General features: G+C 48.7%; 1 protein-coding gene across 1 annotated transcript in view; it reads left to right on the top strand.

The window, feature by feature from the left end:
- Positions 1-9,417: 9,417 nt before the first annotated feature.
- Positions 9,418-19,039, top strand: part of SLCO3A1 (solute carrier organic anion transporter family member 3A1) — a 539,529-nt gene continuing 529,907 nt past the window's right edge. Inside the window, exon 1 of the mRNA XM_073618412.1 lies at positions 9,418-9,978. Within this exon, the coding sequence (XP_073474513.1) occupies positions 9,823-9,978 (156 nt within the window). The 5' untranslated portion in view covers positions 9,418-9,822. The remainder of the gene's footprint in view (positions 9,979-19,039) is intronic.

Raw genomic sequence — 19,039 nt, 5'->3', positions numbered from 1 at the left:
ATCAGTGCCCATCATTGCAGCCTTGCCCATCATTGCAGTCTGATCAGTGCCCATCTGCAGCCTTGCTCATCATTGCAGCATGATCAGTGCTCATCTGCAGCCTTCTCCATCATTGCAGCCTGATCAGTGCCCATCTGCAGCCTTGCCCATCATTGCAGCATGATTAGTGCCCATCTGCAGCCTTGCCAATCATTGCAGTCTGATCAGTGCCCATCTGCAGTCTTGCCAATCATTGCAGTCTGATGAGTGCCCAACTGCAGCCTTGCCCATCATTGCAGCATGATCAGTGCCCATATGCAGCCTTGCCAATCATTGCAGTCTGATGAGTGCCCATCTGCAGCCTTGCCCATCATTTCAGCTTGATTAGTGCTCATCTGCAGTCTTGCCAATCATTGCAGTCTGATGAGTGCCCATCTGCAGCCTTGCCCATCATTGCATGATCAGTGCCCATATGCAGCCTTGCCCATCATTGCAGTCTGATCAGTGCCCATCTGCAGCCTTGCCCATCATTGCAGTCTGAACAGTGCCCATCTGCAGCCTTGCCAATCATTGCAGTCTGATCAGTGCCCATCTGCAGCCTTGTTATTGCCGAAATAAACAGAGCCGGATCTCCTGTGTACTCGGCTCGGCTCGCGGTACAGCCCAGTCCCGCCCCTTGGCCCGGCTCTTATGATGGACATAACACCGGTCCAATGGTGGGACGTCAATGCTAGGAGGAGGGAATGGGCGTGACTGCAAGCAGAGCCGAGTACACAGGAGATTCAGCTCTGTCTATTTCGGCGGCACTCGTTCCCTCTTTCCCCTCCGAGGCAGCCGTTCAGCGTATAACACGCACACACGATTTTCCCCTGATTTTAAGGGGGAAAAAGTGTGTGTCATATGCTGATAAATACAGTAAATAAAAATTCCATAAACCTTTCCTATAGTTTGTAGACAGGATAACTTTTGTGCAAACCAATCAATATACGCTTATTGGGATTCTTTTTACCTAAAACATGTAGCAGAATACATATTGGCCTAAACTGATGAAGACATTTGATTTTTTATATTTTTTTATTGGATATGTTTTATAGCAGAAAGTATAAAATGTTTTTTCTTTTCAAAATTGTCCGTCTTTTTTTTCTGTTTATAGCGCAAAAAATAAAAACTGCAGAGGTGATCAATTACCACCAAAAGAAAGCTCTATTTGTGGGAAAAACCGAAAATAAGTTTTATTTGGGTACAATGCCGCACGACCGCGCAATTGTCAGTTTAAGGAACGCAGTGCCGTATCGCTAAAAAAAAAAATGGTCTGGTCATGAAGGAGGTAAAATCTTCCGGGGCTGACGTGGTTAAAGAAATGATTTAATAAAAATCGTCCCTTTCAATCTCTATAACCTGCTGATTGCACTTTTATTTATTTTATGTTTTCTTCCTAGAATCCCCGGCGACCTTGCCGTTAATCATTCAACTTTGTTGAAGGCAAGTGAAATAGAACTGCCACATTTTTCATAAATTAAGTAGTAAATTAAGAATGACTAGAGGAGAAAGACTATTTGAAAAGAGATATATTCAAGTGTTTTATTGATGCCAGACATCTTTCCACACCATGTCGAAATCTCTTATATAATTAGGAGCTATGGATGAGGAAACGGAGCAAATAATGGTAATTAATCAATTTACAGTTGGGTAAACAGAGATTATTGGAGGCTAATTGCTTGCCTTTCAGCTGAATGAACATGAAGGGCTGGATGCCCGGTACTCGCCTGAGGTCATAGGGAGGCCTGCGGGAGCTTTAAGGTTTGTGCCTGGTAGGACTTCACATCCATTGTCATCCCGTGGCCTGCTGAATGTAATGCGCTAGCAAGCTGGAACACTTCGTAACTGACAAGAACATCACACATGCAGGGGAAACCTTGAGCTGATCCGGTTCATTGACTGCGTACTGTTATACAATATGTTTAGGAAGACTGATGTGTACAGCTGAATGAAGCCTGCGGAAACTGGGAGGTCTACGAGTGCTTTAGTTAAAGCGGTGGTAAAGTTCTGCAATAAAAAAAAAAGTTGGGACCCGTGGGTGGTTTAAAGTGGTTGGAAAGGTTGAATGTTTTTTACCTTCATGCATTCTATGTATGCATACCTCCCAACTTTTTGAGATGGAAATGAGGGACACCTATCAGCCAGTGGCGTCTCCAGCTTTCATATTTAGGGGGGGCACATGGGGGGACAGGGACAAAAGTAGGGGGGCAACTATAAAATGCAATTATATATATATATGTAGCGCTGGTAGATTTTCAATCTACCGCTTATAGGTAAATTTAGTGGGTTACCTGTTTCATACATAGTCAGATTTAGCCTCTGTTCCAGTTTGGCTGTGTTGCGTGTAGTTCCACACTGTGCCGGTGGGTGTCGTTGTCACCATGGGTCGGTGTTTGAAAGGCAACACGTTGAAGTGTATGAGTGCTCTTCTGTCCCAGAGATAACTCGGTGCAGGTGGTCCTCCGAGTTGCATTCTGGGAGAGGGTATTTATGGGACAGACGCCATGTTTTAGGGTTTTCTTTTCGTTCCACCTGCTGGCCCTCCTGGCGGACGGGGATGTGTTAGGAGTACTACCTTGTGGAACACGTTGCTGCAGCGTGTGGGTGGGCCCAGAAGCCTGTCTGGGGCCTACCACAGCGGCGAAGGAATGGTCCTGTGCTGTCTGTCCTAGAGGGAAGAAGCTGGACAACTGAGGAGATCCCAGGGGAGGACCCGTCATGAAAGGATCATGCAGAGTGCTGGTCTGGAGAGGGGCCTGGTGACTCAGTTGGAGGACGCATCCTAAAGTTAACCTACCGCATAGTACTGCCGGGTCGGCTTAAAGGTTCTAGTGCTGTGTTTACTATCCATCGTAAACCATTACATCCTCTGTGCTAAGTGGCTTCCTCTTCATTCAAAAACTGAAGCATAGTAAAGTTTACTATGCTTCAGTTATGAATGGACACAGTGAGCAAGTGTGTTTACTGTGTTCAATTAGAAAAGGAAGGGGCTGGTAAATTACATATTTACTAGCCGCTTCCCCCACTTGCCATACTGAAACATCCCCCCGCAGCAACCGAGGGGAGAGGAGAGAAAGGAAGCCAGCAGAACTGCGTGGCGGTGAGGCCAACAATGTGGGGTTAGGCTGTAGGGGGAATCGGCACCGCACATAGTGATTAGGGTGTGCCCAGGCACACCTGGCACACCACCTGCGCACGCCTATGGCAGCAATTTAGAAATCAAATTAAAGGTTTAGTGCTGGAAAACACTTTTTGATAGATAAAAAGTGCATTTTATATACATCTATATAGATCAGACCAAAATGAGGGAGAAATGAGGAGGAATGAGGGACAGAGGGACATTGCTCCAAATTAGACATGTGCACACTGAAATATTTTGTTTCGGAATTTTGTTTTCGTCCTAAATATAAATTTATTTAGTTACTCCCGAAATTCGTTTTTATTTATTTTGTTTTTCGTTAAAAATTGCATTAGTCCGAAAATCCAAATTATGGTCGAATCTGTCATTGAAGGCTTATGGTGTCTGTCGAATGTTCAAAGAAGATTCGACGGAGCAGCTAAACTGTACAACGCCGTATAGTTTACCTGCTCCGTCGAATCTTCTTAGAACTTTCAACAGACACCATAAGCCAAAGTACGTGTGTACTTAGTTCTAGCTATTTTACTGCTCCTCCTCTTTGGTTACAATCAGCCAATAGCATTCATCATCATCATTATTTTTATCTATCTTTTCTCCCCTACGTCGAATCTTTTCTCCCCTACGTCGAATCTTTTCTCCCCTACGTCGAATCTTTTCTCCCCTACGTCGAATCTTTTCTCCCCTAGGTCGAAGCTTTTCTCCCCTACGTCGAATCTTTTCTCTCTATGTCGAATCTTTTCTCTCTATGTAGAATAATCTTGGACTAATAGAGTTAAGGTTAGGCACATTCGACCACAGGATTGATGGACACAGATTGTTATTGTCATCATCATGTCGAATCTCCTATCTATATCCAACAGTTGTAGCAACGAAAACGAAAATTAAGCATTTGTTTATGTCGGATCTTTCATTTTTCGGACTCTGCACTTTCGTTATCGTTTGTTAAAACGATAACGAAAATACCTGAAATTCGGACGAAAATGCATTCGGACGAAAACGAATGCACATGTCTACTCCAAATCAGGGACAGTCCCTCGAAATCAGGGACAGTTGGGAGCTATGTGTATGAGGGTAAAAAAACCTTCAGTATGCAGCCCCCCTTATACTTACCAAGTGCCCGATTGCAATCCAGCAATGTGCATGAGAGCAACTGCTCGCCAGGGCCTCTGCCTACTCATTGGCTGTCAATCACAGCCAATAAGCCAATGGGGAGAGAGCGGGGGGAAAGGCAGAGCCCTGTACTATGTGTCTTATAGACACTGAAGGGCAATGAGGTGGCACTCATGAGGTTGAGGAGGCACTAATATGCAGCACTGATGGGCACTGATAGGCGGCACTAATAGGTGGCACTGATGGGCACTGATAGGTGGCACTTATGGGCAATGATTTTTGGCACTGATAGGCGACACTGATTGGCAGTAGAGCTACACGATTCTGGGAAACATGAGAATCACAATTTTTTTGCTTAGAATAAAGATCACGATTCTCGCTGCGTAACATCATCTTTCACATTATACAAAAAAATTGGGCAACTTTACTGTTTCATTATTCATTAAAGTGTATTTTTTTTTTCATAAAAATTGTATTTGAAAGACCGCTGCTCAAATACAGTGTGACATAAAATATTGCAACAACCTCCATTTTATTCTATAGGGGTCTCTGCTAAAAAAAAAAAAAAAAAAAAAAAAATATATATATATATATATATATATATATATATATATATATATATATATATATATATATATATATATATATATATATATATATATATATATATATATATATATATATATAAAAATATAAATGTTTGGGGGTTCTAAGTAATTTTTTAGCAAAAAATAATGAATTTAACTTGAAACCAACAAGTGTCAGAAAAAGGTTTAGTCTTTAAGTGGTTAAACTTCCCTCATTTACAAACCAAGTTCATTCCTTTGATCTAAAGAACAAAACGTTACAATGTGTATAGTTAGCTCAGTGGCTGAAAATTGTTGTGATACTTGGCAGAGTGCCTGTTTTTTTTTTTTTTTTTACAGCTGTCGGCTTGACTTCGGCTTCTCTGCATAGAAAGAATCGGAAAAATGATTTGTTAAGATCGTAAGGGGGAAAGAATTGTGATCCCGATTCTGAATGATTAATTGTGCAGCTCTAATGGGTGGCACTGATGGGAAAGCACTGAAAGGCATCACTGATTGGCATCACTGATGGGCACAGATTGGCATCACTGATGGGCACAGACTGGTGTCACAGATGGACACAGATTGGCATCACTGATGATCACTGTTGGGGCTGCATTGTGATCAGGGCACTGATAATCAGTGCCCTGATTACCTATACAGGTCTCCTCTGTGAGAAGATGCCGCTGATTGGCTCTCCTCTCCTCACACACTGTCAGTGTGAGGTGAGGAGAGCCAATAAACGGCATCTCCTTGTTTACATGCGATTGGACACAGCTGATCACATGGGTAAAGAGCCGCGGGTCCAATCAATATTAACTGCTTGCCGACCGCACCATAGCATATTTACTGCTACAGGGCGGACATGCTGCGCAGGATTACGTATATATACATATATACGTGATCCTGCACCTCTGGGTATCGGGCGCGAGTGTGCGCCACCGCCAGCTCGTTCCTGCTGGGATTCTATTTCAGTGGGTCCCGCGGACCCGATGTCTGCCGGCACCCGCTGATCGTTCTGTACACAGGCACATCAACAGTCTGTGCAGGTTGACGTTCTGTCAATACAGAAGGCATGGATCCTGTGAAGCAGAAACACAGATCCATGCCTTCCACTAGTAAAAGTACCTCCCCCACAGTTAAAAAAACACATTTTAGGCACACAGTTAACCCTTTGACCGCCCCTGGTGTTAACCCCTTCTCAGCCAGCGTCATTAGTACAGTGACAGTGCATATTTTTTTAGCACTGGTTCCCAAAAAGTTTCAAAAGTGTCAGTTAGTGTCCGATTTGTCTGTTGCAATATCGCAGTCCCGCCATAAATTGCTGGTGCTGGCCATTACTAGGAAAAAAAATTAAAAACAAATAAAAATTCCATAAATCTATCCCATGCTTTGTAGACGCTATAACTTTTGCGCAAACCAATCCATATACGGTACGATTATTGGGATTTTTTTAACAAAAATATGTAGCAGAATACATATTGGCCTACATTGATGAAGAAATTAGATTTTTTTAATTGGATATGTTTTAGAGCAGAAGTAAAAAAATATATATTTTTTTTTTTTTCAAAATTGTTGGACGTTTTTTGTTTATAGCGCAACAAATTAAAAATGCAGAGGCAATCAAATACCACTAAAAGAAAGCTCTATTTGTGGGGAAAAAACAACATTTTATTTGGGTACAGCGTCACACAACCGTGCAATTGTCATTTAAAAGTAACGCAGTGCCGTATCGCAAAAAAACGGCCTGGTCAGGAGGGGGGGGGTAAATCTTCAGGAGGCGAGGGGGTTAAAGACGGCCCTGGGTGACTGTAGTGTTCATGTTGTCTCTGTGACGCGGCTCTGCTGGGTCTGGTTTGTGTTCAAGGTTACAGACTGTTTCTGGGAAGATTTACCTCAGTCAGCTGAGTTGTTGGATTGGTCACAGATCTTTTGGCGGGAAAACAAGTGACCAATGAGTGTAAACTTACCCCTGTATATTCTCCTCTGTCACTGGGCGGGGTCGGCGGTTACCTCAGGACTGTCATCTGGACTCACCTCAGCATTGGCTTCGGCCTTCCTTTTGGAACTTTTCACCTGCTCTCTCCGCCTCGCCCGCCTCGCCCGCCTCGCCCTATTCTTCCCGCACCTCAGTCAGTCTTTGTGAGGTAATGTCACCCACTTTAATGGTGGACAGCAGCTGGTAAACTTTAAGTTGGTTGGAGTAAAATATTCAGGATGACTGAGGATGAGGGTGTGGTAAGGCCTCATTCAGAGGGGCACCGTGACCCGTACAGCGGGAATATGGCCCGGCTGGAGCTGCGTGCAGGAGGCCGACACAGCTGCTAGTCTTAATTTGAGGGGTGTGCTCCGGGGGGGGGGGGTGGGAGGCCCCCCGAACACTTAATGTCTGTATTTGGGGCCACTTACTGTCTGCGAACTGCAAATGTAGCAGTTAGAGGGATGATACAAACCATTTACCTCTGACAGGGGTGCTTACAATGATCAGCTTTCATTTATACAAATCCTTTATCCCCAAAGAAAGAAAAAAAACTGTTGCTGTAACGGATTATAAAGTGTTAGTTGGAGTTTTGGCTTCAATTTGTCAACCTTCTCCCGCCCGCGCTATAACCGAATGACGGCCTTAATTGGCGGGAGGGCGTCATAAGACGTCCTCCTGTGCATGAGCTGCCTGTGCGCCCCCTGTGGGGTGTGTGAGCGGCGCGCCCTGTGATATCAGAGTCTATGAGACTCGGCTAATCACAGATCGGAGTAAGGGGTCGATCCCAGGCCCTTACCACGTGATCAGCTGTCAGCCAATGACAGCTGATCATGTGATGTAAACAGAAGATCAGTAATCAGTAAAAAGCCGATCCCCGGCTTCTGTCAGAGGGACATCGGTCCTTCACATAGAGAGCTGCGGCTGCCTCATCTGTGCCCACCAGTGCCACCTATCAGTGCCCACCAGTGCCACCTACCAGTGTCAACAGTGTCACCTACCTTTACCCAACAGTGCCACCTATCAATGCCCACCAGTGCTGCCAATCAATGCCCATCAGTGCCACCGATCAGTGCTGCCACCCATCAGTGCCAACCATCAGTGCCACCTCTCAGTACCCATCAGTGTCATCTATCAGTGCCCATCAGTGTCACCTCTCAGTGCCCATCACTGCCACCTCTCAGTGCCCATCAGTGCAGCCTCATCAACGCACATCAATGAAGAAGAAAAATCACCTGGTTTTCAAAATTTTATAACAAACTATAGTGTGAAAAAAAACTATGAAACTGTTTTTTTTTTTTCCCCAAAATTTTCGGTCTTTTTTTTTTTTTGTGCAAAAAATAAAAAAACCCAGCAGTGATTGAATGAAAAAATGATAAAAATTTCATTTTTATCACCCGCCCCCCCCTCCTTTTTTCCCAAAAGCACCATTTCACAACTAGGAGTGGGGGAGGAGGCCTTAAAGCAGAACTTCGCCTTTTGGGGGGAGTTCCGCTTTAAGGCTTGACATGCTTGGTATCTATTTACTCAACACAACCCCATGAATTAATGACAGGTAGTTTTAAAGGGAACTACAGCCAGACATGTGTGGTTAGAGTGGTATTGAATTCCCGGGATTATGTCCTTAAATAGTTGAAGGTGACACTTGAGACTCTTCTGCGGCAGGTGATGGTGGGATCCAGGCAGTTCTCTGCAGAGGTGACTCCTCTATAGTGGATGACGGGGATGCAGGCAGCTCTCTGCAGAGGTGACAACTCTATGGTGGGTGATGATGGGGATTCAGGCAGCTCTCTGCGGTGGTGACTCCTCTATGGTGGGTGATGATGGTAATGCAGGCAGCTCTCTGCAGAGGTGACTCCTCTATGGTGGGTGATGATGGGGATTCAGGCAGCTCTCTGCAGAGGTGACTCCTCTATGGTGGGTGATGATGGGGATTCAGGCAGCTCTCTGCAGAGGTGACTCCTCTATGGTGGGTGATGATGGGGATTCAGGCAGCTCTCTGCGGTGGTGACTCCTCTTTGGTGGGTGATGATGGGGATTCAGGCAGCTCTCTGCGGTGGTGACTCCTCTATGGTGGGTGATGATGGGGATTCAGGCAGCTCTCTGCAGAGGTGACTCCTCTATGGTGGGTGATGATGGGGATTCAGGCAGTTCTCTGCAGAGGTGACACCTCTATGGTGGGTGATGATGGGGATGCAGGCAGCTCTCTGCAGAGGTGACTCCTCTATGGTGGGTGATGATGGGGATTCAGGCAGCTCTCTGCGGTGGTGACTCCTCTATGGTGGGTGATGATGGGGATTCAGGCAGTTCTCTGCAGAGGTGACTCCTCTATGGTGGGTGATGATGGGGATTCAGGCAGCTCTCTGCAGAGGTGACTCCTCTATGGTGGGTGATGATGGGGATTCAGGCAGCTCTCTGCGGTGGTGACTCCTCTTTGGTGGGTGATGATGGGGATTCAGGCAGCTCTCTGCAGAGGTGACTCCTCTATGGTGAGTGATGATGGGGATTCAGGCAGCTCTCTGCAGAGGTGACTCCTCTATGGTGGGTGATGATGGGGATGCAGGCAGCTCTCTGCAGAGGTGACTCCTCTATGGTGAGTGATGATGGGGATTCAGGCAGCTCTCTGCAGAGGTGACTCCTGGGACAGACACCTGTGAGCTGAGCCCCCCCATGCAGTGCGGACTCCTGACCTCCGCTAGAGGTCGCTGATGAGCGCCGTATATAGAGCGGAGTGTGGCCTGCAGACATCAGTAGTCCGGGATGCGGACTGTTTGATGCGGAGCTCCCCTCGGCCCCCTCTCCCGGCTCTCCCCGCTGGGAAGGAGATGGAAGGTGCGGAGGAGGCGGCGGACTCTCGGCTCGGATCTGTCTGATTGTACGGAGGAGGAGGAGGAGGAGGGGGAGGAGTGAGCGGAGCTCCAACCATCAGAGGATCGGAGCGGACTGATCCCCAGACCTTCACCCGGATCGGGCAGAGGAGAGGAGGGAGGTCATCATCACCGCCAGGAGGGATGAAGAGCCGGACTGAGAGAGAGCCGAGTGCGGAGGGGGGAGAGACCCAGAGCCCGAGGAAGAAGAAGAGGAATTCCCCCTTCCTCAACATCAAGATCTTCCTGGTGTCCGAGTGTGCGCTGATGCTGGCACAGGGGACTGTGGGGGCTTACCTGGTGAGTGACCCGACATTCACCCAACATTCACCCATTGTACAGGGGACTGTGGGGGCTTACCTGGTGAGTGACCCAACATTCACCCAACATTCACCCCACATTCACCCATTGTACAGGGGACTTTGGGGGCTTACCTGGTGAGTGACCCGACATTCACCGCACATTCACCCATTGTACAGGGGACTGTGGGGACTTACCTGGTGAGTGACCCGACATTCACCCAACATTCACCCATTGTACAGGGGACTGTGGGGGCTTACCTGGTGAGTGACCCAACATTCACCCCACATTCACCCATTGTACAGGGGACTGTGGGGGCTTACCTGGTGAGTGACCCAACATTCACCCATTGTACAGGGGACTGTGGGGGCTTACCTGGTGAGTGACCCGACATTCACCCAACATTCACCCATTGTACAGGGGACTGTGGGGGCTTACCTGGTGAGTGACCCAACATTCACCCCACATTCACCCATTGTACAGGGGACTGTGGGGGCTTACCTGGTGAGTGACCCGACATTCACCCAACATTCACCCATTGTACAGGGGACTGTGGGGGCTTACCTGGTGAGTGACCCGACATTCACCCAACATTCACGCATTGTACAGGGGACTATGGGGGCTTACCTGGTGAGTGACCCGACATTCACCCAATATACAAGGGACTGTGGGGGCTTACCTGGTGAGTGACCTGATGTTCACCCAACCACTGTACAGGGGACTTTGGGGGCTTACCTGGTGAGTGAACTGACATTCACCCAACATTCAACCACTGTACAGGGGACTGTGGGGGCTTACCTGGTGAGTGATCCAACATTCATACAACATTCACCCAATATACAGGGGATTTGGGGGGCTTACCTGGTGAGTGAACTAACATTCAGCCAACATTCAGCCAGTGTACAGGGGACTGTGGGAGCTTACCTAGTGAGTGACCCAACATTCACCCATTGTACAGGGGACTGTGGGGGGCTTACCTGGTGAGTGACCCAACATTCACCCAATATACAGGGGACTGTGGGGGCTTACCTGGTGAGTGACCCAACATTCACCCAATATACAGGGGATTGTGGGGGCTTACCTGGTGAGTGACCCGACATTCACCCAACATTCACCCAGTATACAGGGAACTGTGGGGGCTTACCTGGTGAGTGACCCAACATTCACCCCACATTCACCCAATATACAGGGGACTGTGGGGGCTTACCTGGTGAGTGACGCAACATTCACCCAATATACAAGGGACTGTGGGGGCTTACCTGGTGAGTGACCCAACATTCACCCACTGTACAGGAAACTGTGAGTGACCCGACATTCACCCCACATTCACCCAATATACAGGGGACTGTGGGGGCTTACCTGGCGAGTGACCTGACGTTCACCCAACATTCAACCACTGTACAGGGGACTGGGGGGCTTACCTGGTGAGTGACCCAACATTCACCCTACATTCACCCAGTGTACAGGGGACTTTGGGGGCTTACCTGGTGAGTGAACCAACATTCACCTAGTGTACAGGGGACTCTGGGGGCTTACCTGGTGAATGACCAGACTTTCACCCAGTGTACAGGGGATTGTGGGCGCTTACCTGCTGAGTGACCCAACATTCACCCAATATACAGGGGACTTTGGGGGCTTACCTGGTGAGTGACCTGACATTCACCCAGTGTACAGGGGACTGTGGGGGCTTCCCTGGTGGTGACCCAACATTCACCCAGTGTACAGGGGACTGTGGGGGCTTCCCTGGTGGTGACCCAACATTCACCCAGTGTACAGGGGACTGTGGGAGCTTACCTGGTGAGTGACCCAACATTCACCCAATATACAGGGGACTTTGGGAGCTTACCTGGTGAGTGACCTGACATTCACCCAGTGTACAGGGGACTGTGGGGGCTTACCTGGTAAGTGACCCAACATTCACCCAATATACAGGGGACTTTGGGGGCTTACCTGGTGAGTGACCCAACATTCACCCTACATTCACCCACTGTACAGAGGACTGTGGGGGCTTACCTGGTGGTGACCCAACATGCACCCAGTGTACAGGGGGCTTACCTGGTGAGTGACCCGACATTCAGCCAACATTCACCCAGTGTACAGGGGACTGTGGGAGCTTACCTGGTGAATGACCTGACTTTCACCCAGTGTACAGGGGACTGTTGTGGCTTACCTGGTGAGTGACCCAACATTCACCCACTGTACAGGGGATTGTGGGCCTTATCTGGTGATTCACCCAATATACAGGGGACTTTGGGGCTTACCTGGTGAGTGACCCGACATTCACCCAACATTAACCCAGTGTACAGGGGACTTACCTGGCAAGTGACCCAACATTCACCCTACATTCACCCACTCTACAGGGGACTGTGGGCCTTACCTGGTGAGTGACCCAACATTCACCCACTGTACAGGGGACTGTGGGCCTTACCTGATGGTGACCCAACATTCACCTAGTGTACAGGGGACTGTGGGGCTTACCTGGTGATTCACCCAATATACAGGGGACTTTGGGGGCTTACCTGGTGAGTGACCCGACATTCAACCAGTGTACAGAGGACTGTGGGGGGGGGGCTTACATGGTGAGTGACCCAACATTCACCCAATATACAGGGGACTTTGGGGGCTTACCTGGTGAGTGACCCGACATTCAGCCAACATTCACCCAGTGTACAGGGGACTGTGGGAGCTTACCTGGTGAGTGACCCGACATTCACCCAATATACAGAGGACTTTGGGGGCTTACCTGGTGAGTGACCCGACATTCACCCACTGTACAGGGGACTGTGGGGGCTTACCTGGTGGTGACCCAACATTCACCCAGTGTACAGGGAACTGTGGGGGCTTACCTGGTGAGTGACCCAACATTCACCCAATATACAGGGGACTTTGGGGACTTACTTGGTGAGTGACCCAACATTCACCCATTGTACAGGAGACTGGGGGCTTACCTGGCGAGTGACCCAACATTCACCCTACATTCACCCAGTGTACAGGAAACTGTGGGGCCTTACCTGGTAAGTGACCCAACATTCACCCACTGTACAGGGGGCTTACCTGGCGAGTGACCCAACATTCACCCTACATTCACCCACTGTACAGGGAACTGTGGGGGCTTACCTGGTGAGTGACCCTACATTCACCCACTGTACAGGGGACTGTGGGGCTTACCTGGTGAGTGACCCAACATTCACCCACTGTACAGGGGACTGGGGGGGGGGGCTTACCTGGCGAGTGACCCAACATTCACCCAGTGTACAGGGGACTTTGGGGGCTTACCTGGTGAGTGACCCGACATTCCCCCAAAATTCAGCCAACATTCACCCAGTGTACAGGGGACTGGGGTTTACCTGGTGATTATACAGGGGACTGTGGGGGTTTACTTGGTGAGTGACCTGACATTCACCCAACATTCACCCAATATACAGGGGACTATGGGGGCTTACCTGGTGAGTGACCCGACATTCACCTGATATATATTGCCTTGAAAAATGTCATACCCTTTGAAATTTTCCTTGTTTTGCGATGTTACAACCAAAAACATAAATGTGTTTTATTGGGATTTTATGTGATGGACCAACACAAAGTGGCAAATAATTGGGAAGTGGAAGGGGGAAAAAAAAAATCTCCCAAGCTTTGAACATCTCACAGAGCTCTATTCAATCCATCATCCGAAAATGGAAAGAGTATGGCGCAACCTACCAAGACATGGCCGTCCACCTAAACTGACAGGCCGGTGTCTTGCCGAATAAGTTCCTTCGGCGGATAAGTTCCCCCCCTGTACTGCGCAGGCGCAGAACCTGCGCAGTACAAACTACTAACAGCCGCCGGAGATAGCCGAAGCTCAAAATCGACAATCAGCTGTACACGGCGCCTGCGCTCTGGATCCAGGTTCCTTCCCTACCATCCAAGTGGACCTAGAGGGGGGATCTAAAAGAGCCGAGCGAAGCAAGGTCGTGCCCGAAGCGTGGCGAGCGGAGCGAGCCCGCGAGGGGCCCTCTTACAGGCTCCGTGTACAGCTGATTTTCAGCTATTCTGCTTTGGCTATTTCCGCCGGATCCTAGAGGGGGAACTTATCAGCCGAGCGGAACTTTCTCGGCAGAACACCGGGCAAGGAGAGCATTCATCAGAGAAGCAGCCAAGAGGCCCATGGTAAATCTGGAGGAGCTGCAGAGATCCACAGCTCAGGTGGGGGAATCTGTCCACAGGACAACTATTAGTCGTGCTCTCCACAAATCTGGCCTTTATGGGAGAGTGGAAAGAAGAAAACCATTGTTAAAAGAAAGCCATAAGAAGTCCCATTTGCAGTTTGTGAGAAGCCATGTGGGGGACACAGCAAACATGTGGAAGAAGGTGCTCTGGTCAGATGAGACCAAAATTGAACTTTTTGGCCTAAAAGCAAAACGCTATGTGTGGTGGAAGATGTTAAACTGTTAGAGTCAGAAGACTCTAACAGACTCTGCAGAAGACTAGAGACTGGATCAGAGGTTCACCCTCCAGCAGGACAACGACCCTAAACATACAGCCAGAGCTACAATGGAATGGTTTAGATCAAAGCATATTCATGTGTTAGAATATTCCAGTCAAAGTCCAGACCTAAATCCAATTGAGAATCTGTAGCAAGACTTGAAAATTGCTGTCCACAGACGCTCTCCATCCAATCTGACAGAGCTTGAGCTATTTTGCAAAAAAGAATGGGCAAAATGTCACTCTCTAGATGTGCAAAACTGGTAGAGACATCCCCAAAAAGACTTGCAGCTGTAATTGCAGTAAAAAGTGGTTCTACAAAGTATTGACTCAGGGGGGCTGAATACAAATAAACCCCACACTTTTCACATATTTATTTTTTAAAATTTTTGAAGACCAATAATCATTTTCCTTCCACTTCACAATTATGTGCCACTTTGTGTTGGTCTATCAGATAAAATCCCAATAAAATACATTTACGTTTTTTGGGGTTGTAACATGACTAAATGTGAAAAAATTTCAAGGGGTGTGAATACTTTTTCAAGGCACTGTACACCCAACATTCACACAACATACAGAGGACTGTAGGAGCTTACCTGGTGAGTGATGCAACATACACTTGATATACACCTAACGTACACATAGCATTCACCCAAAATACGGAGCCTGTAGAAGCTCACCTGGTGAGTAACCCAACATTTACCCAATATACACCCAACATACAGGGGACTATGGCAGGTGAGTGACCCAACACTCACCTTCCATTCACTTAAAATGCATCCAATATTTTCCCAATGCTCACCTGATAGACATCCAACATACAGCCAATATAAAGGGGACCCGTAGGAAATTCCATGGTGACATGGGACCACCCTACATACAACAGCATACACCTAATATACAGGGGACTGTAGGAGTTTCCATGGTTAGCCACATGGGGTCACCCAACACTCGCCTGATATACACCCAACACACAGGGGACTGGAGGCGCTTACCTGGTGATCGGCATGATGACACCCAACATGCATCTAATTTACACTCCGTATACTCCCAGCATACACCAGAGATGGAGGACTGTAGGAGCTTACCTTGTGAGTGACAGTGGTCACCTAATAAATGGGGGGCCATGGGCACTTACCTGTAGTCACAGCTGTCACCCAACGTACACTCCGTATACTCCAAATATACAGTCACAGCTGGAGGCTGCATACAAGTGGAGTCAGCTCAGTGCATGGTGTCAGCTCTGTATGTACACATTATACACCTAGTATACAGGAGGTAACCTAATAATATACAGCCGGCTGGCTCTGTGTGCACCCAGTATACACCTAGTATACGACAGGCTCTGCGCCCCCCCCCCCCCATTATACGGTGGGCTCTGCCCCCCCAGTATACAGCGGGCTCTGCGTCCCCCCCCAGTATACGGCGGGCTCTGCGTCCCCCCCCAGTATACGGCGGGCTCTGCGTCCCCCCCCCCAGTATACGGCGGGCTCTGCGTCCCCGCCCCCCCAGTATACGGCGGGCTCTGCGTCCCCCCCCCCCCAGTATACGGCGGGCTCTGCGTCCCCCCCCCCCAGTATACGGCGGGCTCTGCGTCCCCCCCCAGTATACGGCGGGCTCTGCGTCCCCCCCCCCCAGTATACGGCGGGCTCTGCGTCCCCCCCCCCCTCAGTATACGGCGGGCTCTGCGTCCCCCCCCAGTATACGGCGGGCTCTGCGTCCCCCCCCCCAGTATACGGCGGGCTCTGCGTCCCCCCCCCCCCCCAGTATACGGCGGGCTCTACGTCCCCCCCCCCCCCCAGTATACGGCGGGCACTGTGTGTCCCCCCCCCCAGTATACGGCGGGCACTGTGTGTCCCCCCCCCCCCAGTATACGGCGGGCACTGTGTGTCCCCCCCCCCAGTATACGGCGGGCACTGTGTCCCCCCCCCCCCCAGTATACGGCGGGCACTGTGTCCCCCCCCCCCCAGTATACGGCGGGCACTGTGTGTCCCCCCCCCCAGTATACGGCGGGCACTGTGTGTCCCCCCCCCCCCCAGTATACGGCGGGCACTGTGTGTCCCCCCCCCCCCCCCAGTATACGGCGGGCACTGTGTCCCCCCCCCCCCAGTATACGGCGGGCACTGTGTCCCCCCCCCAGTATACGGCGGGCACTGTGTCCCCCCCCCCCCCCCAGTATACGGCGGGCACTGTGTCCCCCCCCCCCAGTATACGGCGGGCTCTGCGCCTCCCCCCCCCCCCCTGTATACGGCGGGCTCTGTGTCCCCCCCCCTTAGTATACAGGCTGGTTAGGTGTCTGAGTACTGCATGGTACAGGGTGACTTTCCTCGGTCATTACTTCTCTCCGCATTCCTCTCAGTCTTGCCTGGCCGGTGCACTGCAGTGGATGAGCTGAGTTACTGGCAGAATTGTGGAGAAATCTCTGCAGGATGCTATGCAGTGACAGAGAACCCGGCATATTACCAGATCTCCTCACCGCCTCTTATCACCTCCCTTCTATAGACACATCATAGATCAGTGTGATAGTATTGTACACATGTGAGTGTGCCGCTGTCTGTCCCCTATTGCCTGTCATTAGCTGCAAAGTGAAGGACAACTTTCCATAGACAAGCACCATATATCACTATGATAGTAGTAGTATTAGCATGCCGGTGTAATGTATGGCTGTCCCTTATTGCATGTCATTGGCTCCTTGTCAAACCTGCAAGGTGAAGGATTCTTACACAGAATGTACACCGTATGTACCTGTGTGATTGTATTCTAGACATTTGAGTGTCTCTCCCATAATAAAAGCCATTATCTGCTTATCAAACTTGCAGAATAAAAAAAAACTATTTTATACAGGCGACCCCGCATATATCAATGTGATAGTAGTGGTATCATTATGTCTGTGCGACTTGTATATCTCTTATTGCCTGGCATGAGCTGCATTATACAGCTGCAAAGTGAAGGAGTTCTTTACATAGACTGACACCATATATCAGTGTGATGGTAATATTATCAGCATAGGGAAGTCGTGTGTGTGTCCGTCCTCTTATTGGCTGGCATTACCTGCTCGTCACAGTTTGGGGATGGCCCCTTCTTGTTCCAACATGACTGCACACCAGTGCACAAAGCAAGGTCCATAAAGACATGGATGAGTGAGTTTGGGGTGGAGGAACTTGATTGACCTGCACCCCGAAAGAACATGGGATGTGGGATGAATTAGAACATGGTCATGGTATTGGCTTGTATGTCTGCCTCCTATGCTGCTTGTCAGGACTACTGTACATTGGTTCACACCATAAATCAGCATGATAGTAGTGTCATAAGCATGCATGTCTGTTCCTATGCTGCTTGTCAAACCAGCAAACCGAGGGACTACTTTACATCAGAGTATACCATGTACTGTATGTGTGTGATGGCAGTGGTATAAGCATGTGAGTGTAATATACAGTATGTGTGGATGTCTGTCCCCTATTGCATGTTATTATATGCTTGTAACAGCTGCAAAATGAAGGACCACTTTATATAGACGAGTACCATATATCAGTGTGATGGTGGAGATCTAAGCATGTGAGTGTAATGTATAGGGGTGTGTGTCTGGCCCATTTTGCATTCCATTGGTTGCTTGTCAAAGCTGCAAACTGAAGTACTACTTTATATAGAGCAGGGGTGTCAAACTCCATTTCATCACAGGCCGCATCAGCAGTATGGTTACCCTCGAAGGGCAGGTCGTATTGGTGTAGCAGATGATGCAAGTCTATAAAGGCTAGTATTATCCATAAGAAACTTTACTGGAAACAAAGTTTCTTGTTTGTGATACCAGCGGTGTGAGACCGTCCTTTTCACTGGCATAGAACATGTATTATTTTTCTAATAATTATAATCAAATGTCCAGAGCCCCCCCCCCCCCCCCCCACTTCAGATATCACAAGCCAACACCATCAAAGCTCATTTAAAATGGTCTACTGCAAAGTGGAAAACCGTTCTATGGTCAGACAAATCGAAATGTTACATTCTTTTTGGCAACCATGGCCTTCGGACTAAAGAGGAGAGGGACCTTCCGGCTTGCTATCAGTGCTCAGTTCAAATTCACGCATCTCTGAGGGTAAGGGGTGCATTTGTGTGTATGGAATGGGAAGTTTGCACATCTGGAAAGTCAGCATCAATGCTGAGAGATATATCTGAGTTTTAGAGCAGCATACGATCCCATCCAGACATCGTTTTCAAGGAAGGCCTTGCATATTTTAGCAGGACAATGCTAAACTGCATACTGCATCTGTGATAACAGCATGGCTTTGTAGTAGACGAATCCGGGTGCTTAACTGGCCTGCCTGCAGTCCAGACCTTTCACCAATTAAAAATATAGGAATGAAAAATACAACAAAGACCCAGGACTGTTGAGATCTGTTAGAATCATGTATCAGGAAAGAATGGGACAAGATTCCTCTACCAAAACTCCAGCAACTAATCTCCTTAGTTCCCAGACATTTACAGGGTGTTAAAGTGGTTGTAAACACTTACGGACCACTTTTACCTACAGGTAAGCCTAGATTAAGGCTTTGTAGTAGACGAATCTGGGTGCTTAGCTGGCCTGCCTGCAGTCCAGACCTTT

Source organism: Aquarana catesbeiana, linkage group LG03 (genome assembly GCF_042186555.1).
Source record: "Aquarana catesbeiana isolate 2022-GZ linkage group LG03, ASM4218655v1, whole genome shotgun sequence".
Classification (NCBI taxonomy): Eukaryota; Metazoa; Chordata; class Amphibia; order Anura; family Ranidae; genus Aquarana; species Aquarana catesbeiana.
The sequence above is the reverse complement of the archived record's forward strand: the minus strand, read 5'-3'. Positions and strand labels throughout refer to the sequence as shown.